The sequence below is a fragment of the Taudactylus pleione genome, unplaced genomic scaffold (assembly GCF_031769625.1).
Source record: "Taudactylus pleione unplaced genomic scaffold, aTauple2 ptg000282l, whole genome shotgun sequence".
NCBI lineage: Eukaryota > Metazoa > Chordata > Amphibia > Anura > Myobatrachidae > Taudactylus > Taudactylus pleione.
The window spans coordinates 5,111,707-5,135,722 of NW_028284684.1; the positions used below are offsets into that span (position 1 = coordinate 5,111,707).

At 44.6% G+C, this 24,016-nt stretch overlaps 1 protein-coding gene across 1 annotated transcript in view; it reads right to left on the minus strand.

The window, feature by feature from the left end:
* The window catches only part of ADGRD1 (adhesion G protein-coupled receptor D1), a 596,761-nt gene that overhangs the window by 547,695 nt on the left and 25,050 nt on the right, over positions 1-24,016 (minus strand). Inside the window, exons 3-4 of the mRNA XM_088482162.1 lie at positions 20,778-20,894; positions 16,280-16,375 (exon numbers count right to left, since the gene is read on the minus strand). Of these exons, the coding sequence (XP_088338288.1) occupies positions 16,280-16,375; positions 20,778-20,894 (213 nt within the window). The remainder of the gene's footprint in view (positions 1-16,279; positions 16,376-20,777; positions 20,895-24,016) is intronic.

Genomic DNA, 24,016 nt, shown 5'->3' on the forward strand with positions numbered 1-24,016 from the left:
TTTGCAATCTGGTTGCGGTGTAAGAGGCTTTATGCCACAGCTCCTGCTCCCCTGGGACTCACCCTTCTGAATTCTCTTGTTGGTCCAGGATAGGGGTTAGAGTTCTTGCCAACTCCCTTAATCTTCCCATCTTTTTATCCACCAATATCTAAAACTCAGACACTCTTAAAAAAAAACTTTAGCCAGAGAAATCCCTCAGTTTCCTTTTACGAAGGTTGCATCTGCTGGTCTCAGTTAAACAATGTCCCCTGCCTTCAATTTTGATTTCAGCTTCAATCTTACATCATTCACTTCCTGCTCTTCTCTCTGCTTTGTTGGTCTAGCGCCCGGGATATTGTTCCTATGTTGCTCTAGCGCCCGGGATATTGTTCCTTTGTTGCTCTAGCGCCCGGGATATTGTTCCTTTGTTGCTCTAGCACCTGGGAGGTTTTATCCTTCCTCTCTGTTCTCCCTGTTATCTCTTAAATGTATTTTTCTTCTATTATTACTGCATGTCTAGTCATTCATTACTCTGCTTATGAAAGTCCTCTTTGTCAGAATTCAAAAAGCTTGCATTACTGTTTATATTTATCTGATGTCTTTAAACCTTTATAAAGTCCGTTATATAGGCTTTGGGTGACCACATGTGGCTAGTATTGTCTGTGTGCCATGCCATAGAATACACTAAGGTTTAGAATTATGTTAAGGAAGATCAGATCTATTCTTCCATAGAGTCATTCAATTGATGCCTGGTTAACGGTGGTGGAAAACTGTCTCCAGCATTGTTCCAGAATGCCCAATTGGGTTCATGTGTGGTCAATGAGAAGGCCATGAAATATAGATAACATCAGTATCATGCTCACGAAAGTAACCAAAGTAACAGAATGTTAATTATAAATAGGAAAGCGCAAAACATCCAATGAAAAATTAATTGGTTATTGTAGAGGAGAATGAAGTAAAAATAAGCCTTTTCAATTTCCTCAGAACTTTACTCTGGTGTAGTGCGTCAAACTTCACAAATATATGGAAAATCCATTTTCCAACATTGGAAGGCTAGCAAGATATAGACTTGGGGAACATCACAAGTAAGTGGCCTGGTTTTTATGAGAAAGATGTTAGAAGTAGCATTTCACAATGATCCAGCAGTGGCAGGGTTTTTTATGCCACAAAATTCCATTTTGCTTTGAAGATGAATACTATACAGTCGGTATGTGCTGCTCAGGGCACTTAATGTGGCAATGAAAGATGTCATTCCCTTCTCCCTCAGCTGTAAAAACAAAAGTGGCCCTAGGAACAAATTACATACTGCTTCTTTATATACAATCCAGATTTCCAAGATTCGTCCATCCACAAATGTGGAGTTAATTTGTAATGCAGAATATCACTCTCTTCCCTCTACTCTGAACAATCTAGAAAGAAAGAATTAAAAAGTGACTCAAGTGAAGAGCCCACCAAAGGGATACAATCACAATCTACTGAATGTCTCCTTGCAAATTCACATCTTAACACAGTCATTTCTAGATTGCCCAGTTTACAAGAACAGCTATCCATTGTAATACACATGAGAGGATTGAGAATTGAAACAGTAGATGAAGTCACTTTCCCTATGCCGACAGTTAAGCAAGACCGTAAAAGTGCTAAATGGTCTTCTAGGAAAGTCTGATTTGTAAGTAACACATCCAGATGAGTGGAATTGAAGTGACCCATACATGTCTGCTTACAATTATTTCCAGAAAAGCTGCATTCTCGGCCAATGGCTCACAGATTCAACAAATAAATATGACATGCATGTGTATTTTATTTTGTACTGACTTGTCAGTGTAACAAAACTGTTTGATACAGTGATGGTATGCTGATATGTGCTGTTTAATAGCTAGTCTGTCTCCATCTATCACAATTATGCTAGCTTCAGTGAAAACAAACTTTTTGTTCAAAGATGTTAAACTACACTATATGGTAAAAGGTATGCGGACACCATTGTAATTAGTGTGTTTAGCCATTTCAGCCACACCCATTTCTAGCAGGAGCATGAAATCAATCTCCATAGTCAAGCATTAGCAGTAGAATGGGTTGCATGGAGGATCTTTTTGACTGTCATAGGATGTAACCTTTCAAATGAGTCAGTTTGACATATTTTATCCCTGGTAGAGCTGCCCTGGTCACCTGTATATGCTGTTACTGTGAAAGATACATTCAATAACTCAGCCAAATAGCAATAGGCCACACAAACTCACAGAACATGATAGTGAAGTGTTGTTGTGTGTAACATGTGTAAATCATCTGTCCTCAGTTAGGGCACTAACTACAGAGCTACAACTGCCTCTGGAAGCATGTCACCACATTGAGAGCTTTATGGATGGAAGCATGTTCATTGAGAGCATGTTCATTGAGAGCTTTATGGATGGAGTTTCCATGGCCACGCAGCCGCACCCAAGATTACCATGCAAAATGTCAAATGTTGATAGGAGTGATGTAAAGCACATATACTTTGGACTCTGGAGCAGTAGAAATGTGTTTTCTGGAGTGATGACTCTTGCTCCCTATCTGGGAGTCCGATGGATAAATCCAAGTTTGGCAAATGCCTGAATGCATAATGCCAACTGTAAGGTTTGGTGGAGGAGGAACAATGGTCTGCTGGGCCGCCATCAGGGAGGGGCTGCTGGTACTTTTGTCCCGGGCCCAGCTCTGCAGCTATAGACGAGGATATGACTATAACTATATAGAAATGACTGCTGACAGGGAAGCGACAAAACAACTGACAATATGGAGTAACAAATACATAGTAACACAAGGAAGAATCACGTTTAACAGTGAGGTGGAGCTGCCATGTGGGTATGCATGTATCACACTGAGGTGGGGCTAGAGTATCTATATGTGCGAGAGGGAGGTGGCTGGGGGAGGGGCATATATGTATAAGAGGGAGGTGGCAGAGGTATATGTGTTTGAGTGGCAGGTGGCTGGGGCAGGGCTGGATATACAGTATGTGTGTGTGTGTGTGTGTGTGTGTGTGTGTGTGTGTGTGTGAGTGAGGTGGAGCTACCATGAGGGCAATGTATCATACTAAGGTGTCTGAGGCAGGGCTAGGGTATCATATCATTTATATGATAAGTTGACTTTTTATAATAACCACCCCCACAGCCCAAACTTTGACAATTTTTGTTTAAACTGGTTTACGCACCAACTGATGCCCCCACCCCCGCGCTCGCAACCAGGTCGATGGTGGCCCAGAGCGCATGCTAATGACGGAGCCGGCTCCGTCGTGCGCATGCGTGAGACCCAGATAGCGACGGGCAATCCGTCGCTCCTGGTCTCGCACCAAAGGGGGCGTGCTGTCGATGTTGAGTGACAGCACGCCCCCTTTGGTGGGCGGGCCGGGGGGGGTGGCTGCCCAGACGGAGGCGTTCCCATGAGAACGCCTACCGTCTGGGGGCGGCCCCACTGACATCACAAGTGATGTCAGTGGGAGAGCTTTCGGCTCTGTTTGACCCAAAAGCTCTCTGGGGCTTGCGGCCACGAGACCCTACCACAAGGGTCTCGCCGCAAGCCCGATGGTCGCGATGGTCTTGACCATTGCGACAATCATCCTGGCCGCTCGAATTAGCTGTGGGTGGTAACCCACAGCAATGCGAGTGGCCAGGAGGCCGCTCCATAAAAAAAAAAAGACGCCCTGATTCAGAGCGAGCGCTCTGTCAGAGCGTCCGGCTCTGAATCAGGGCCTCAGGCCACTGTTTCAAGTTCTTAATGAAATGCAACCATTATCCAAATATTAAGTGCAGGGATGGACCACAGCATTGTCATGACCTATAGCAAAAGTTTGGGGGAGAGTCCGGAAATGTTGTTGCAGCCTCCTGGTTCCCAATCATGGTTTAACTATGCAAACAAAGGGGCTGCACATGCCAAGAAGTGGCTCCCGGTATGCTCTGAGTAGAGCCAGGGCCTTTCTTCCCGACCGCAATCCTCTTGCTCGCTAGTCACTACGAGGTCGTAGGTGTGATTGACATTTCGTGCCATTTGTGGGTGGTTACAGGGGAAGGTGCTTGTGAACGGGGGTGTGGTGGTGTGCACGCAGGCGTGGTTGACCTTAAAAAGGGCGTTTTAAGGGCGTGCATATATTACTGAGCGAGTCATCACACACGTCATCTCGTTCAATAACGACGCTACTGCTCGCAGAGGTAAGGGTAGCCCAGGGTCTACCTTAAGCATTGCGAGTGCTGGCGATGGTTTCTGCCTCAACCGATGTTTGTAGGCAATTAATGTAACAGGTGTTAATCGTGCTGACGTAGGTTGCCGCCTGCGACCGACTCTGAATTAGGCCGTAGAGATAGGGGTGTGCTTTCATTGTTGTGGGTGTTTCCGCGCTTACGATGTGCGTTGCGACTGAGCACTTGTTTTGCATATTCTCGATCACTTTGGGTGCGACCTATCACTCCCGTGCGACCGCCTCTGAATGAGGTCCTTAGTGCCTAATAGTTTTCGAGTGTGGTGATGAAGAGGTGAATTGGGGCTATGCAGGTGAAAGTATAATTCGTTTGGGAGCATGCATCTGTCAGTAACGTTCATAAGTGAACATAGCCTAGTAAGACTTGGCCGTATTTCCAGTTACATCTCTTAGGAGGCATGTGAATCTGAGGTAGATATTAATGGGGTATTTGGGGAGCAACGGGCTCTTGGTTGTTAAAGTGTACAGACTTTCTCCATTCAATTTCTATTGTGTGTTGCAAGTATGACTTTGACAAGAACTAAAGTGATGTGTTGGAGGCACAGGCCTTCATTCAGAGGCGGCCGTACGGTCTACGACCGCACGGCCGCCTCGATATTTGTCAAGTGCGCATGCGCACGAGGGCAGCCGGCTCCTTCGTGCGCATGCATGAGACCCGCTACGACCGACAGCGCCGGTCGTAGCGGGTCTCTTTCCAAAGGGGGTGAGCTGTCGATGTTGATTGACAGCTCGCCCCGTTTGGAAGGTGGGCCGGGGGGGTGGCAACCCAAACGGAGGCGTTCCCATGGGAATGCCTACCATTTGGGGGAGGCCCCACTGACATCACTAGTGATGTCAGTGGAGAGCTTCCGGCTCTGACAGAGCCAGAAGCTCTCCGGGGCTTACAACAAGTGAGACCCTACCCTAGGGTCTCGTCGTAAGCCCCGATGGTCGCGATGGTCTCTGACCATCGTGACCATCACCCTAGCGGTCGTTAGAGCTGTGGGTGTAAACCCACAGTCTAAAGACCGAAACAGAGGCGGGCGGTCAGGATGCAAGCGGCCGCCCAGTTTCTGAGCGACCGCTTGCATCCTCCGACCACCTCTGAATGAGGCCCACAGTCCTCCAGATTTTTGATAGACAAACAAACAAAATTGGACACAAAACTATTATGTTGTGCTTTGACTAAAGCCTCACAGTTTTTCTTTTAATAACTAGAGGAGCCATAAGTATACAATTAATACTCTGAGTGGGTTGAGCAATACAGAGCCTATTTTAGAACAGATTCGGAGTGACATGGTGGAAGACGGATGTCTCCTATTAAGCTCGTGAGAGACCTGGCTATTACCTGCATAAAAGGCTGTTCCAGTATCATGTACCGCTGCCCACAAGTGTCATACACCAAGGCCGCGGAGACTCAGGTAGGAGGCATGTGCACCAGGTACCGGATTTAAGGGGGCCCCGCAGGGCCAGCTCGAGGGCCATTTGATCCGTGCAGCTGAACGGGGGCACCACCCCATTAGGGGCACAGTGTCACAGTTTGGGGAGAGCAGCACCCTACTCCATTCTCTCCTTGCTCTCTCATTCACAGTGCACACTGTACTGGGATCTTGCAGGCTCCGTCAATGCTCAGGCAATCAGCGACACGGTGGAGTGAAATCATAGGCCACGTCAAAGGTCATGTAATCCCCGCCCATGCGGTGAGGCGGTGAGGGGCTGGATGAGGAAGATGATTGGCCTGGGGGCTGGCTGAGGAAAGTGATGGGGGCTGGCTGTGGAAGGTGATGGGGATGGCTGAGGATGGTGATGGGGGATGGCTGACGAAGGTGATGGGGCTGGCTGAGGAAGGTGATGGGGCTGGCTGAGGATGGTGATGGGGGATGGCTGAGGAAAGTGATGGGGATGGCTGAGGATAGTGATAGGGATGGCTGAGGATAGTGATGGGGGATGGCTGAGGATAGTGGTGGGGGATGGCTGAGGAAAGTGATGGGGGATGGCTGAGGAAAGTGATGGGGGATGGCTGAGGAAAGTGATGGGGGATGGCTGAGGAATGTGATGGGGGATGGCTGAGGAAAGTGATGGGGGCTTGAAGCTGGCTGAGGAAGATGATGGGGCTTGGAGCTGAGTGAGGAAGGTGATGGAGGCTGGCTGAGGAAGGTGATGGGGCTGAGGAAGGTGATGGGGCTTGGAGCTGAGGGAGGAAGGTGATGGGGGCTGGCTGAGGAAGGAGATGGGGCTGAGAGCTGGCTGAGGAAGGTGATGGGGCTGGATGTTGACAGAGGAAAGTGATGGGGGTTGGCTGAGGAAGGTGACATCATGCACTCTGAAAAACAGTGTATGAGGAACCTGCCGTCTGTTGCCAAATTACTGCCATGCCCCAGGTGACAAGAATCCTACTTCTACTCAGTGAGTATGGCTGTACCTGCTATCTACAGTGTTAATGAGTCAACACCACTGGTTGAGTAACTGGGCTGTTCATAGTCATACGCTGGGTGTGCCTATGTAACTCTGCAATACCAACATCTGCACACACATCATTTCCAACAGAAAACCTATTGCTAATAGAGGACCATAATTTATGTTCCCAGTTACTACATCTATTCACCCATCTCTAATACATTTAAATACTGAACTGCAAAAAAATAAATGGTCAAAATTCATTGCAATTGTCTTATGACACATCTCCAATTAACAGTGATCCTTAATACTCAAGTTTCAGCCTTTGGCAATCATGATGTAAAGGAAATTAAGGCTGACCAGAGTGAAGATGCACTTAATTACTCGTTACACATTACTGTGTTAGAATAATGCTAAGCAGTGTGTACAGCCATTCTGGCAGAGAAATGACAGTCTGGGTTTCATCACCTTTGATCTAGAGAATCTGCACTTGTCAACTGTTAAAACAGTGCCCTACTATTAATATTGGATGTTATGTAAATGCAGGTTTATAGCAGGCAATGTAAGGTTATGCATGGCTGTGAATCTGTGAATTTTAATAGGGAATTTCCAGTCTTTAGAAACCAATGTTGACTCTGTCAAACATAATTGTTGCATAGGAAGGAGGGGCAGAGGGAAGAGGTGAAAGCAGGGGAGTCCGAGACATCATTCAGCCAAGAAATGGCGTTGGAAGGGGAAGAACTATATATTCTGAATGCAATCATAGATGCTGCACAGCGAGTTATTGTGCTGTGCATTGAAGTTGTGACTGGAGAAGGTAGGTGACTATGTAAATCATCCTAAGAAGATTAAAGCATAAAAAGCATTGGAATTTAAAAAAAATAAAATAAATAAACTAAGTTGCATTATTATAAAAAAAAAAAAAAACATTTTAACACAAAAACATTATGGTTAATTTATTTCCAAAACAAAAATTAAAGTGCCTTTACCTTGCTGTACTGAGATTTATTATTTTATTTTTATTTTTAGTGGAGACTAAACAACAAGTTTTGTTCCACTTTATCATTAATCTGAAAGTCATATTTCTAGAATGTCCTATAATAATTTAGGGAAAGACTAATGTCTAAAGAGTCTCGAAGATTAATTGCATATTTCTTTCAGCACTCAAGCTTGTGGGCCACCTGATTAAAGCCCTCCATCCATGTACACTATGACAGAGGAAGGGGTAGATGATTGAGGTGTGAACAAACATAGTTGCATACTATCAAACCGTAAGATATTAATAGCATCAATAAAAAAGGGTAAGGAAAAAGGAATAACAACCACCAGTCAACTTCTTGCAGTAAAACCAGATTGATTTTTGATTAAAAAAAAAAACATTCATGTGATTGCAGCAATTTATTCAATTCTACGTAGAGAAAAAACTAAATCGTGTATTCTCTTTTTGCAGATAATTTATATCATGTATCCAGCACATCTACATATTTCAAAGTGCAATATAAATCTTTGGTACACTTTAAAATTGTATACTTGGTAAAAGAAAAGTACAAGTAAAAATGCTTATAGAACTGATAAAGGAGGACCATAAAGTAAAATTCTGGAGAGGAGATTCTTGTTCCCCAGATTATTCACCTGCTGGTGGTGAGAAATTCTAGTTTTAAGAGTAACTCATTTTTATTAGTTTGCTTTCACTAAAGACTTGTTTAGAACAGGAATGTGTGAGTTCTCCATGACAATTAGTACTCAGAATCCAGTTGAATAGATTTAGTGGTCATTGGGGCTATATAACACTGGTCTAATAGGTTTCTCCTGGGGAGTGATTCAGAAGACAAGAAAAATGTAGCTAAGGTGTCTTTTGCAACTTCATTTTATCTGTATATACACATGTCCTCCTTCAACTTTTACTAAAAAACAAGAGTTATGGTAAGAACTTACCTTTGTTATCTCTGTTTCTATGAAGTCCATAGGGTCCACAGGGTTGACCTTAGGGTATAGCTGGATCTGGATCCACGGGCACCATGCAGTTAAAGCTTTTGCTGCTCCCAGGATGCACTGGGTCCTTCCTCCTCTATACCCCGCCCCAGCCACAGGCACCTCAGTTGGTAAGCAGCCAAGGCCGGAGGAGGAAAAAACAGAGTGAAGGAAGACTGGAACAAACAAGAACCATACTCACAGAAAGGGAGACGGAAAACCGGTGACCAGCCACATAGCCCATATGAAGCCAGGTGCGTCAGGGCGGGTGCCCTGTGGACCCCATGGACTTCATAGAAACAGATAACAAAGGTAAGTTCTTACCATACCTCTTGTTTTCTACTGCAGGGTCCACAGGGTTGACCTTGGGGATGTCCCAAAGCAGTACAACTAAGGGCAGGGGACGCTACTGCACTGAAAGGAGAATCTGGCTCCCAAAGGATGCATCCTGAGAGGCGAAGGTGTGAACCGCATAGAACCTTAGAAAAGTATGTAAGGAAGACCAGGTGGCTGCCTTACACAACTCAACAGCCGAGGCGCCATGGCCAGCAGCCCAAGAGGGACCCACAGACCGAGTGGAATGAGCCTTAACAGAGGCCGGAACAGTTAAATCCTCCTGTGAATAAACCTCAAATAACCAAACGAAGCCAACGGGCCAAAGTTTGTTTGTTGGTAGGCCAACCCCTCTTGTGAAAACCAAAAAGGATAAACAAAGAATCAGACTTCCGAATGGAACTAGTCCGATCCACATAAACTTTGAGAGCACAGACAACATCTAAGGAAGCCTAACCAGCCGAGAGATCAGGTGACTGAAATGCTGGCACAACTATTTCCTGATTAATGTGGAACTTAGAGACCACCTTAGGAAGAAAACCCGGACGGGTGTGAAGCACTGCCCTGTCCTGGTGAAAAATCAGAAAAGGAGAACGTCAACCACTTGAGTTCCACCGACTCAAGAGGTTCAAATGGAGGACCCTGTAGGGCCCGAAGCACCACTGCCAAATCCCAAGGAGCCATTGGGGGAACAAAGGGAGGCTGAATCCTGAGAACACCCTGGAAAAAGGTGCGGACATCAGGCAGAGTAGCGACCCTACGCTGGTACCAAACAGAAAGTGCAGACACATGAACCATTCAAAGAAGCTAGGCGTAAGCCTAGGTCCAACCCAAACTGAATAAACGCCAAAATCTAGAAACACAAAACATTTGAGGATCATAGTTTCTGGGCTCACACCACTGAAAATAATTATGCCACACTCTGTGATAAATCCTGGCGGAAGAGCAGGCTTGCGCGCCTGTAGTTTTGTCATCAACGACAGACGAGCCAGATCTGGGTAAAGGCAGGGCCTCTGAGACAACAGGTCCCGATGTTGAGGCAGAAGAAATGGAATGTCGATGGATAGGCCCCAAAGATCGGAGTACCAAGGACGTCTGGGCCAAGCCGGAGCCACCAGCAGAAGCGTGCCGCCGTCCTGTTTGAATTTCTGAAGGACCCGAGGCAGCAGGGATATTGGAGGGAATAGATACGCCAGCTGAAATGTCCATTTCACTGACAACGCATCTACCAGGCTTGCGCCGGCATCTCTTCTCCTGGACCCATACACAGGCAGCTTGCGATTGTGATGGGAGGCCATGAGGTCCACCTCCGGCAGTCCCAACCTGTCCACTAGTAGGTGAAATAATTCTGGGTGAAGGGACCATTCCCCAGGATGCACGTCGTGATGGCTGAGGAAGTCCACTTCCCAATTGAGAAGTCCTGGAATGAAGACTGCCGAGATAGCCGGAAGGTGGCACTCTGCCCAAGACAGGATGCGTGACAACTCTGACATTGCTGCTCGACTGCGAGTCCCCCCTTGACGGTTGATGTATGCCACCATGGTGGCATTGTCGGACTTAACTTGCACTGCCCTTCCTTGAAGAGCGTGACCGGACAACTGGAAGGCCCTGTACACAGGTCGAAGTTCCAGAATATTGATGGGAAGAACAGCTTCTTCTGCTGTCCAACGGCCCTGAAGTGAAAGTGGAACCCGACACTGCCCCCCAACAATGGAGACTGGCATCTGTCATGAGCAGAACCCAGTCCGGAATCCAAAAGGGGAGACCCTTGGTGAGATGAGATGTCTGAAGCCACCAAGCTAGCGACAGGCGCACCTCTGAAGACAACTCTAGCATCTAAGTCCTGATTCGGTGTGGTAACCCATTCCATTTGGATAGAATCAGCCCCTGAAGGGGCCGGGAATGAAACAGGGCATACTCCACCATGTCGACACCATGGACCCCAGAACTCTAATTGCCGAGTGAACCGACACCTGGGAACTCATCAGACAACTGTTCACACGTAGTTGTATAGAGGAAATATTGTCTGTAGTCAGAAAGATCCTTCGCTGACGAGAGTCCTGAAGGGCTCCCAAATGAACTATCCTCTGTGACGGAATGAGGGAGGACTTCTTCTAGTTTATCAGCCACCCGTGCGCATGCAGACAAGCGCTCATCAGGTGCAGATGTTGCAAAAGTATCCCCGGAGAGCCTGCCAGCAATAGGTCGTCCAGATACGGCAGAAGCCGTATACCCTGGCTGCGCAGATGGGCAGCCATGACAGCCATAATTTTGGAGAACACCATTGGAGCTGTGGAAAGGCCAAAGGTAGAGCCTGCAACTGGAAGTGAAGCTGACGTATAGCAAACCTCAGATACCGCTGGTGTGAAGGTGCTATAGGAACATGGAGGTAGGCATCCTGGATGCCAGGAAGACCATATAATCCCCCGGTTCCATAGCCAGAATAATGGAACACAAAGTTCAATCCTGAAAGTGGGCTCTCTGAGGAACTGGTTCAACGATTTCAGGTTGAGGATAGGTCGATGAGACCTATTGGGTTTCGGAACCAGAAATAGAGAAGAGTAGTAACCCGTCCCACGTTGAGAAAGCGGAACGGGAACAACAACCTCTGCTTTCAGCAAGCACTCTATGGCCTCCTGAATCTGCAAGGCCTTGGTCTTGTCCTGAGAAAGACTCATGCAGAAGAACTGTTGGGGGGGGGTCTGTGACGGAAGGACAGGGCATACCCCTGAGAGACCACTTCTAGTACCCAAGCATCTGTGGTGGTATTGCACCAGCACTGGGTGAATTGAAGAAGTCGGCCTCCCACTCTGGGATCCCACAGAGAAAGGCCCATCCCATCAGGCTTATCTTCTGGCTTGGAAGCAGGGCGTCTAGTGCTCCAGGCCTGCTTCCTTGGTTTAGGAGCAGCCTTGGTTGACTACTGCCTCGGGAAGGACTGACCCTTGGACTTACCCTGAGTACGAAAGGACCGAAAGGTCCTAGCCTTAGAAGGTGCAGCTGCTGATGGCAGAAACGCCGACTTAGATTTTACCAAGGTATCAACAATTTTGTCCAGGTCAGGACTGAACAAAATCTGACCATTAAAAGGGTAAGGCCTCCAGGCCCTTTTTAGAATCCACATCCGCTCTCCAAGAACGAAGCCACAAAGACCGGCGAGCAGAGACCGCTGCCGCCGAAACTCTGGAAGTCAGAAGACTGGCATCCAAAGACGCTTCTCCAATATAGGAACCAGCATCCCTCATCTGTCCAACTAAAGCTCTCTGAACCTCCGGAGCTTCTTCAGGAAAAGTATCTTCCAGTACATTGGCCCAGCTCTCAATGGACGGACGGGCCACCGCCCCAGAGAGTGAATAAATGGATTTTAAACAAGTCTCCACTTTCCTGTCCGTGGGATCCTTTAGGGATGAAATGGATGGCATAGGCAAGGTAGCACTCTTGATTAAGCGAGTGACATGAGAAACTACCGCAGGCGGCGTTTCCCACTTTTTGCAATGACTTGCAGGAAACTGATAACTAGATGCTAAACGTTTCTGCGGCTGGAACCTCTTACTAGGCGACTGCCAGGCCTCCGCCATATGATCAGTCAGCTGGTCAGAGATAGGAAAAACAGCCGAAGTCACCTTTGCCTGCTTAAAATTTGGATACTTAGACTTAGGGACCGGGACGTCATCCTCTATATCAAGAATGGACCGCACCGCCCACACCAATGCCGGCGCATTAATGGAAGATTTCGTCTCCACTTCCCGGGCAATAGTATCCGAATCAGAGTCCTCAGGCAATTCCCCCTCATCCGAGGATGCATCAGAGTCTGATAGCTGCGCAGACTGGTATGAAATAACAGTGCGTTTTGACGCCTTCTGAGGCTTGTCACTACACAACACAGTTTGAAAGGCTGAAGATGAGGCCGCCAAATTCTGGACAGAACTGGAGAGCACATCCACCCATAGTGGTTGACCTGCCTGCGGGAGACCCTAGAAGGGAATGACGGACTGCTGCATCACCGGAGGAGAGTGAATATACATAGGGAACCCCGTATATGGATTAACAGTCTGAGGCCCAGGGGGAGACTGCAATAACTGCGTTATACCCAGAGAAGGGGGGGTGGCTGTTTGGGGTAACCCCCTATGGGGGAGAGCAGTCCAGACCACCAGACGGTCTGCGATGGAAGCCAGCACCTGAGAAAACACGGCCCAAGGAGGGGTTAGAGGGACCAGGTAACTGACGGCACCTCACACACAGCCCATCCTGTGATAAATCCTCCATATTCGCCCCTGCAGCGCAGCGTCTGCAGGAGAGCAGTGTGGGAGCCGTAGAGCGCTCAACTTCCTCATCAGACATGAAAAAATATATATACCCAGATATATATAGCAACACAACAGGGAAGCTCAGTGTATACTCTTGGTGCACCCACAAGCATGCAGCACACAAGCCCACAAATATGGCACAATGTACCACACAATAGTATGTGACCGACCCCACAAATACATGAATTTATATAAGTGAGATCCAAGAAAAGCCCTTCCCACACACACCTTCAGGGCTGTAGGAGAAGGAAAGGGATAGTCATAGACTGACAGTAAGTAGAAATAAAGCACAGACAGTCAGCACTAGCAAAGTCACATACAATGCAAGTTAATACTCACTGCACCTTGTCACTACAATCAACCGCCCAGATTCAGTGTCTGGGATGGCTATAGTGCTGTGTACGCTGTCCTTTAGCAGGGGAGAGGTACACAGGGGAACCGACCACACACTGCCTGCGAGATCTGCGCTGCCGCTGGAGAGAAGATGGCTGCCGGAGACCTCAGAGGAGGAGTGGCCGCAGGAAGAAGCAGCTCAGCGTCGCCAGACCTAAGCGGAAAGGCGCGCTGAGCTGAGGGGAGGAGCCACTAAAAACGGAAGGCTGCCTCCCCTGGCTAGCAATTAACCCCAGGGACGCTGGCTCCCGCTGTCACATAATACTCTGGTGGTCTAGTGGTCCCACAGGGTATGCCTCCAGACAGAGAGGGGGAGCCAGTCGCCACTGCTAGCTCCTCCGGTCTGTCCCCAGAGACCGGAGGCATGCGACTGCATAGACACGCAAGCAGTGACCCGCATCTTACCTTATCCCCGGCGCTCCGGCAGCAGTCGTGGGAGAGCCCAGAGCCCATGCTAGTACAGACTCTGGGGTCCTGCCGCGATCCCCAGATCTCTACTGGCTTCGCGGTGCCAGCAGGGTGTAGGAGTGGCAGCTTGGACGTCCAATGGACAGTCTGATGCTGCCGCTCTGAAGAGTCATTAAAAAATTTAAATAAAAGACTCTAAAAAGAAGCTTAGGGGCTGCCAAGCAGACCCCCTGCGCTAAGGTGACCCGACTCTGGCCGGGCACCAACTAAAACTGAGGTGCCTATGGCTGGGGCGGGGTATAGAGGAGGATGGACCCAGTGCATGCTGGGAGTAGTAAAAGCTTTAACTGCGTGGTACCCGTGGATCCAGATCCAGCTATACCCTAAGGTAAGCACTGTGGACCCATTATGGACCCTGAAGTAGAAATATAGCTTTTTTTACTTTGTTTCTGTAACCTGAGTGCAGATTGTGTCATATCCCAAGATAATGGAAAATATGTTTGGCTGATAACTCCTTTGTGTGCTTCAAATAACAGGTCAGTCAGGATATCTGCTGGGTCCTCGACTATAGGTGCCATGGTCACATGTCATCAGAGTAGGCTTGCCACCTCATCCCTTTATTAAGGAGCACATATGAATTACGCAGGTTCTGTGGTTGGCTGACTTCAAGTCTCCATTTCACCTGGTTTTAATTAGTCCTAAAACCTGTGTAATTCACAACGTCCCTTATTAAAGGGATGATCTGCCAATGCTAGGTCAGTGTGACCACTCCCATTGTGAATACCCAAGCTCTCTTTACTCATCAATGTATTGCTGAAGGGGGCATTGTCATGCCATCTTGTATTTGTGGTTGCACTTCCAGCCAATCCTGGGCCCTTAGAGAGGACCAGCTATTTTGTACCCGCCCCTCCAACCCTTGTGGCACCCATGCATTTCATGGACATTATCAGACTTACCTACTTTCTGGCTGCCCCCACCGGGAGGGTGCGGGCAGTAACTGGGGTGGTGGGGGCCGGCGGCGGCCAGATCCGGGAGACTTACCTACTCTTCCAATTTTAGGCAGCCTCACGACAATTTCGGGAGAGTAGGCAAGTATGGACATTATTTATATGTAGAGGGAACAATATACACAGTCAGTTATGTAGCATCAAAAAAAACAAAAAAAGTCACTGTGCAACTACTGTAAAGGCCCCCATACACGGTGCGATATGTACCTTGCGATGCGACGCCCGACATATCGGGTGGTCCCCACACATGGAGCGATCGGGTGGCCGACCGCCAGATATGCCACCATCCCCTCCCCCACCCGCATGCTGCATTGGATCGCTTCCTCAGACCAACTGAACATGCACAAAGATCTGGAGGTGCAATGTATGATCCCACGGGAGCGAGCACTGGCCGATATACCCACACACGCAATGATATAGCAGCGATATCGTTCCAATCCGTCGGATTGGCTGCTATATCGCTTCGTGTATGGGGGCCTTTACTCTGCTAAACACAATAAGTGGGTATGGGGTCACAGGAACAGTGGGTTCCATTTAAAAGCCAGTTAACATGCTTATACTAGCGTTAAAAAACCTTACTACTGTTAGTAAGGAGTGGGTGAGAGTCCTTAAGATGTGGTGCACTGAAAAATAGTTTTCCAAGTAAGAGTCACTATTATAAAGATCTTTTAATTATTATTGTTATATTTTATTTGTTAGGCGCAACAAGGTGTATGTGTAACAAAGATTCATTACAATCTACATGTTTGCAGACATATATACAAATGAAGTAGAAAAGATAAAAAAAAAAAAGATAAGCCCTGATCCATCAACTCTTCTTTGTTTCTCTTTTCTACTATATTGTATATACAGAGTTATAAGTAGAACTCCTAAATGAGATCAATTCCTTTCATTTAGGAAGAGGAACCTACAACATCACGCGTCATATCGAAGTACTATTATACTTTATTCTGTGCAGGAATCTGAATGTTTTTGTTTTTTGTACATATTTACTTTAGTTTGGTTTATTTAAGGATCGCACAACAAAGTGCAATTGAATTAACCTAGTAATATATTCAGTACCAGTTTCAAACTTCATAGTCCAGAGGTAAATAAATGTTCACATTAGAATTATTTTGTTGTACAAAAATAATAGTTTAAAATAGAACACAGCATTGGATATATAAGTATAATGCATTCTGTGTACTATATCAATCAAAAAAGCAAGATAGCACTTATCAAAACATAGACATACGCCATCAAGCACACATACAGTATATACATACATATACATACATAGTCCTCACCTACAGTTGCAGAGATGTTAGAGTGGGCAGAGTCATTGCTATAGACAGAGGAAGAATTATGGTAAGGAAGCACAATGTGGTTGTGGATGATGACAGCTGGAATGGATAAAAGACAAAATCACATATGGTAAACAGACAATAAATGCTTTATATCTCTCTAGGAGACATGAACAGGTTTCAGTTTGGTTGGCTTTCAACCTTAGGAATGCTTTGGATGTACGTGCTATTATATCCATCATGTTTGCTCTTTAAATATGGTCTTTAAAATAAATACATGTTAACATTCTTATATATTAGGCACATACTACTGCTATTATTAATAGCCCATATTCTAATATAATGCAATGCTTTTAGTACACATGGGGATCCACTATTATCAATAAGCCGACTAATCTTCTCATATGAATGACCAGTCAGCACTGTGGATAGTACAAATAACTCATAAATGTTCATCTACTGAGAGATATAAAGCTCAAAAGCAATGGTAACAAAAACAATGATAACACAATATTTTGAAAATGATGGTTGCATATGATAATATCAGACGTGTGGAAAAATCTCATGAACAAAATGGCAACGATGGATGAAATGAGTACAGAAAGCACACAGAATTATGCATATTCACAGGCTAACTTCCATTTAATGTCTGAATATTTATAGAGGAAAATACTTATTTGTTGTTATATATTAGATTATTAAATATTATTTGTGTTTGTTTTATTGTTTTTTTTCCTGTTTTACGCTACTAAACTGAGAATTGTGTTTGTACAAACGGTGAGTAATATAAACTAAGGGGGAGATTCAATTCTCGGCGATGTGACACCAGACATCGCCGCGATGTCTGACTGCGGATATTACTGTCTATTACACTAGGTCATCTTCACATATTTTCCTGTGCACTTCTATGGAGTAAAAAGTAAAAAGATGGTTGGTCGTGTAGTACAGTCCGTGTCCTTCATAGAGGCACAACACGCACATTGCCAAAAATAAATCTCCCCCTACTAGTCTCTCCAAATGGTGAATTTTCAAAATGGACCAAGGTCTCAACAAAATGTATTACTTCTCACCCATGGGATAATTGCAGGACAAGCATACAAGTTTCACAGTTCTGTTACTATAAAAGGCTGGTTCAGAAATCTTTTAGACCATTATAATACATGCTGTAACTCAGGGCACTTTATATCTGCTATCCAAAACAGTCATTCAGTGCTAGTTCATGTAACAAGTTATGAGATCTGTAGAAGAGACATTCTGTACTAGGAACAAAGAAAACAGCTTGACTAATATCAACAGCATCTTGAGATCAGCTGTGATGTCTTCCTCTTAAGATATTGTCAAGGCATCTGTGTAGTGTTAAGTCAAACACCAGAACTATAATGACCGTTGTAATGCTAGTGATGCAATGATCTCTCATAAAAATTGTGTTAATTCTTATGTTTTACTGGCAGAACTCTACTGAACGTCCATCTGATATCTGTCATGGAATAATTCTCATTTCAGAGCTGCCAAGCACAAACAAGATCAAAAGGTTTAATAATACACATGGCTCCAGAGTGCAGGGATGAAGACGGATAAAAGAGAGGAAATAAGTATTGGAGTTTAAAAAAAAAAAATCTATTTAAATTGTACTAATGAACAGGAAGTTTAGGAGGAGTTAACACTAATTAGACAATGAATATATTCTAGAAAGAATAGAGAGAACGGTGCTCTCTGGGAGATGACCAAATCATTTTAAGATTGTCTGTTTCTTTTCATGTGCAATTTTTGGGTACTTTAAATAGTCATTTTTTTACTATTTCAGAAGGACAAAGTTTTACCCTGTCTCCCATAAAATATAGTGCTACCGGGGAAGTGTAAACTTTATTGTATTTAGAAAATAAATAAGCCCGATGAGGATACAGAATCTGACAAAATCATCTGTTAAATTATTTTACGAAAAATTTGAACATTTTTCCATTGAATGTCTGTATCAACACTTCAAAGCAACGCCATTCTGATAAGTGAGTAAGAGATCAAGCCACAGTCTTTCCTAAGTATTCCTCTATAGTCTCTGCAGTACAGGCATCAGGTCCTTTCCTTCAGTTCAAGTTCTCAATGGTTTCTTAGTTAGTAGACACAGTGCTTATGGAGATGACAATCAATGGGATTGCCAAATGTAGCACAGTAAGGTAAGGAGTGTTTCATTATTATCACCATGATTTATAGTTAACTTCTAAAGGAGCCTATTTATCAAAGAATATTTGCAAGAAATCTGGCCAAAACACCCATTTTCGTGGGTTACCTGTAAATATTAAGTAACCTCGGGGTGTATGCAGTGTCAGACTGGGGCATGAAGGGCCCACCAGGGAATGCAGAGGCGGGGGCCCATGCTTATGGGTGTGGCCAGCCACCAAAGGGGGTGTGGCCAGCTACCACAGAGGGACTTGGTCAACCTTTAGGGAGGATATGCATAGACCTGGGCCCTTTATAAAGGAAGGGAGAGGGGTATGTCAGGACCATTCGCTTTGATTGGCAGGAGGGCGAATCTTGGATTGTTTCCATAGAAACAAACAAAGCACCTAAGTTCATCCTTGATTCTGTTCCACTAAGTTATTGACCCCTAGAGAAGGGGTGGCGCCTACAGGCAGTGGGGCCCACCAGGGATTTCCCCTGTACAACTGTCGGCCAGTCCAACCCTGAGTGTGTATATGGGGGACCACAGCAGATCTTAGAGATACCTGCTGCGATCCCCCATTTTCGATCGCAAAAGCAGTCCCTTAGGTTTTCATCATGAAAAGGCCCGTGTATTGCCAAATTTATCAAGCTCCAGAATGCAAAGCATTCCGGAGCTTGGCCCTCGTAGCTAATACTATCTTAAGATGGTCTATGATACACAGATTCTGAGGCAGATTGATCTGTAGGATCCCTCCCCGGTGACCCTGCATGGGTGTAACTACCATAGGTGCAAGGGGTGCAGCTGCTATAGGGCCCAGAGCTTAGGGGGCCCATCCTCCTTGTCAAAGTTACACGTATTCTATACATTTTTCACCATTGAGGAGCCCTTACAAACTTTTGTTGTGGGGCCTTCAAATACCTAATTACGCCCCTGCATATAAAGCTTTCTTATTGCTGCAAATTGCAGTGATAAGGAAACTTTAATATTGGGAGATGGACTCAAAAATTAATAAATATTCCACTAACTGAGCTCATAAGATAATATAGGAGAGACAATGGCCTGTTTATTTCACCACTTCTTAATATTAAGAGTTAACTAAAGACATTCAGAGGCCTATTTATCAATATGGCCCAAAGAGAATGATTTTTGAGCCTATTTTAACAAAACTCTACTGAGGCAGCTGAGCTGTGTATTTGGGCCCAAGTTTCAGCAGTGTACTGACAGCCTTGTCTTTTTTCAATAACAAAATAAAAAACATTATACATTTAAAAAAAAAACAATACATATTTGCAAAAAATAGACAAAAATTTTATATATTTGAATAACCTGTCGAAAACAGACAATTTCCTCAGATATAAAATATTGCATAATTATACAAATTACAATATGGACAGAACTGTATAATCAATGTGTAATATAAAAAAAAAATATTAACTATAAAGTATTTGTTTTCCCACCAGAGGACCCTCTGGTAAAGGGTCATCTTAGCTTTAATAAAGACCCAAGAAAATATTTCACCACATAAGCCACATAATACCCGTAATACAAAGTCTTATCAAGAAATGCAAATCTTATGCCATACTGTTGCATTATCCCTCTATTAATATAGTAATAAATACAAACATGTTATCACACACATAATATAGTATGTCATTTTTATTATCTAAATGCATAAAATGTGCTGCTGTCCATAGAAAACTCAAGATACTGAACTGTAATTTCTTTAGCACACTCAAGAAAATTAGAGAAAACAGCTCATGAAATAATATGGACAACACCTGTGGAAGAGTTTTTGTAAATGCCCCCCAGCCCCCATTATATTTATTAGAGCTGTGGTTGAGTGAAATAATTATCATGCACAAGACATGCACATCTAATTGATAAAAGACCTAAAGCTTTCTTTCTGCAGGCATTTCTGAAAACTCATGGTTCTGGGAAAATTAAGCACAATATTGTTTTTTAAGCACTGTCTCCAGCAATGTAGTAGGTTTCACTTCACATACAGTAAGTAAGCTTTATATATTAATATATATACAGACATACACACACACAATTTATCTGCATGCAGATTCTGGGAAAACAATGGGGAAATAGTCAAGCTAGTTGTGTCAAATGAGTCTTATCTGCCTACAGGAGTCCAGAAAAAACATAGAAACTCTGTACAAATGCTTATTATTAAACCTTGTGGTATAGATGACAGGAGCCTGAAAGCATCACCATTGCAGTTAAAATATTAATATAGCAAGTACACTGACAAAATAAATAAAAATTAGAAAACCACATATTTTTTATGCTGAGACATCTAGATTGCAAAAGAGAGAAAAAAAAAAAGACAACACATACTTCCATCACTTTCATTACCAGAACCTGTCCTGTTATCATAGGCCCTAGGTAGCTCCCGAATTCCATTTACTACTTCCAATGGCCAGTAGTGTGAGGCCGATTTCAAGACCTGGAAGCCTAGGAACAGAAAGAAAGGAGAATGTTTAGGTAAAAAGCCACTTGAAGTCTTAGAACATGCTATTCATGACTGAGGCAAAAGATATTTTAATCAGATCGCATTTTACTAGGAAGCAAATACATTGAAATCCACCTTCATTTTATTATTTATTTATTATTTATTACCAGTTATTTATATAGCGCACACATTTTCTGCTGCGCTTTACAGAAAGAGAATATTTGGCCATTCACATCAGTCCCTTCCTCAGTGGAGCTTACACTCTATATTCCCCATCACATGCACACACACCTACACACACAGGTTAATTTTTTTATTTTTTTGTGGGGAACCAATTAACCTACCAGTATATTTTTGAAGTGTGGGAGGAAACCGGAGTACCCGGAGGAAACCCAAGCAAGCACAGCGAGAATATACAAACTCCACACAGATAGGGCCATGGTGGGAATTGAACCCATGACCTCATTGCTGTCCTCGATATATCCAAAACAGTTGTGAGCCAATCTAGACAAAATGCATTAAGCATTACAACTACAAACATTGTATATTATATGAGGGGGGGTGCGCTAATCTGTGGTGGTCAGGTTGTAATTGTAGCTGCTCCGTGCAGTGAGGGTTCTACAGAACCTCACTATGTATACATGCGGAAATGGTAAAAATAGGCACTAAGCACATACAATAGCTTGAGTCCCGTAATCATAAAAGATTTAAACACTGTAATATATAGCCGAACAGGCAATTCGGAGCAGACTGACCACGGACCCCAACCTTGACTAATTTACACTTCTATACACTCCGCATGCAGAGTGAGTAAAACGCTTCAAGCATATTGCTCTGCACACTATTTAAATTGTATGTTCTTACCAGGATATATGTTTTATGTTATATGTTGTATAAATGTTGTATACCGGTATTAGTTTAATTTTTTATCATATTGTGCATCATCAGTACATTTATTTTATATCTGTTCAGACATTTGAATGCTTTTTATTGATACTATCCGTATCACAGATCTATTAGTTCTGTACATTTTACTCTGACCTTAATAAATTATTTTTATCTGACACGTAGTATGTACGTACTATTATTATTATATTATCATTATTTTTATTCATCTTCATTTTAGATAACCCTTGCATATCTATATCATTTATATAATATATATTTGTATCAGTCTGCTCCGAATTGCCTATTCGGCTATATATCACAGTGTTTAAATCTTTTATAATCACAGGTCTAAGGCTATTGTATGTGCTTAGTGCCTATTTTTACCATTTCAACAACTACAAACACGTTTGAACATGTTTATAGTGACAAACGACAGATCTTTTGATAAATGTAAGACGTGGCAGATTTAAGACACTTGTCGATTGTTCCAGAAATGGAGGCCTGAAAGGTGAAGGCAGATTTCCTATATAATTTACAAAGCATAAGCAGGTGGTAGATCATAAGTAATAATTGCTGATAATTGGATAGAAAGTATTTGAAGGACAAATAGGTCAAGTGAACTCTACTCTAGACTCAAGGTACAACCAGTTGAGATCAGGTGGCAAATGCCTGGAATGTACCTCTAGATCCAGGATAACCACAATCTTCGACCATAAAGACCTATTTGACTAAAGTTTAAGGTAAACTTAATTAAATGGATTAAATGGATTTTGGATATAAAATTCTAGAATAATATAAGATTTCCACAACCAGCAGATAAGCATTTATAGGTCCAGATTCAATTAGCCTTGAAGCTTCCATTAGCCACGAAGCAGTGGCGGGGGCTATTCCATTGCAGGCTGCACATAACAATGATTTATGTTCACCTCCTCCTGAGGCTCAAAAAGAATCTGCGTTACGTAGGGCCTTCTGTCCTTATCGTGGTCGCCGCAAAAGCATTAACCCATAGCTCCAGGGACTTGTCCAGGAATCTATGGGTTAACGAGCGTTGACCACGGATTTACCACATGAGGAAAATGGATTGTAATGAATAGCTCCAGGCATAAGAGTCACAGGATACAGCCCTTTTCCTCATGCAGTAAGGTATTAAGCCTAATTGAATCCAGCCCATAAACTGTAAAAGTAATAACCAAAGAGAAATGGCAATTTTGCTTTTGGATCACCTAAATTCTCCAAATCCGGATTGTTTCATGTGAGAGTTCTTAAAAATGTGAAAAATAAAATGAACCCTCATGTTACTGGTTACTTTACTACCATGCTGATGCCGAGTCTGACCATGGAAAATGTCAATGTTACTTTCACTAAAATGTTGCCTAAACAGGGAAGAGACCCTACAGATCCTGCATCATATCGACCACATCTCTTTAGTTAAAGCAAAAATACCCTTGTTGAATATCTGATATAGAAACTAGAGATGAGCGGTTCTGATTCTGTGGAATCCGAACCGCTCCGAACATTGGGGATCCGAGTCCACCCGAACCCTGTTCAGGTGTTCACTGCCTGACTCGGATCCCCGTTCGGGGCCGAACGGCGGCCGCCTGATGTCGGATTCTCACTAGAGAATCCGACATCAGGGCTCCTATTGTGTAGGGCAGAGCGCTGTGATAGCGGTCTGCCCTACACAGACACAAACACACAGCCGCCAGCGGCAGCTGTGTGTTTCTTACAGCAGCCAATGAGAGTCACACAGACTCTCATTGGCTGCTGCACGGAGGGAGCCGGCTGTAGCTCACACATGAGCTCCGTCTTCCGGCTCCCTCCTCAGCGTGTGACAGCAGAGCGGACGGTGCGGGAGCGGGGATTCAGGTAAGTTTTTATTTTTTAATTTTTTATTTGTGCAAGGGCCGGGGCGCTACTGAGGGGGTCTGCTACTGGGGGTGCCGGGGGGCCATACTATTGGGGGGGTCTGCACTACTGGGGGGGGGTCTGCTACTGGGAGGGGCTATACTACTGGGGGGGGCCATACTACTGAGGGGCCTGCTACTGGGGGGGCTATACTACTGGGGGGGCCATACTACTGAGGGGCCTGCTACTGGGGGGCCATACTACTGGGGGGGCATACTACTGGGGGGGCTTACTACTACTGGGGGGGGCCTGCTACTGGGGCAGCCTACTACTGGGGGGCCATACTACTGGGGGGGCATACTACTGGGTGGCATGCTAATGGGGGGCATAC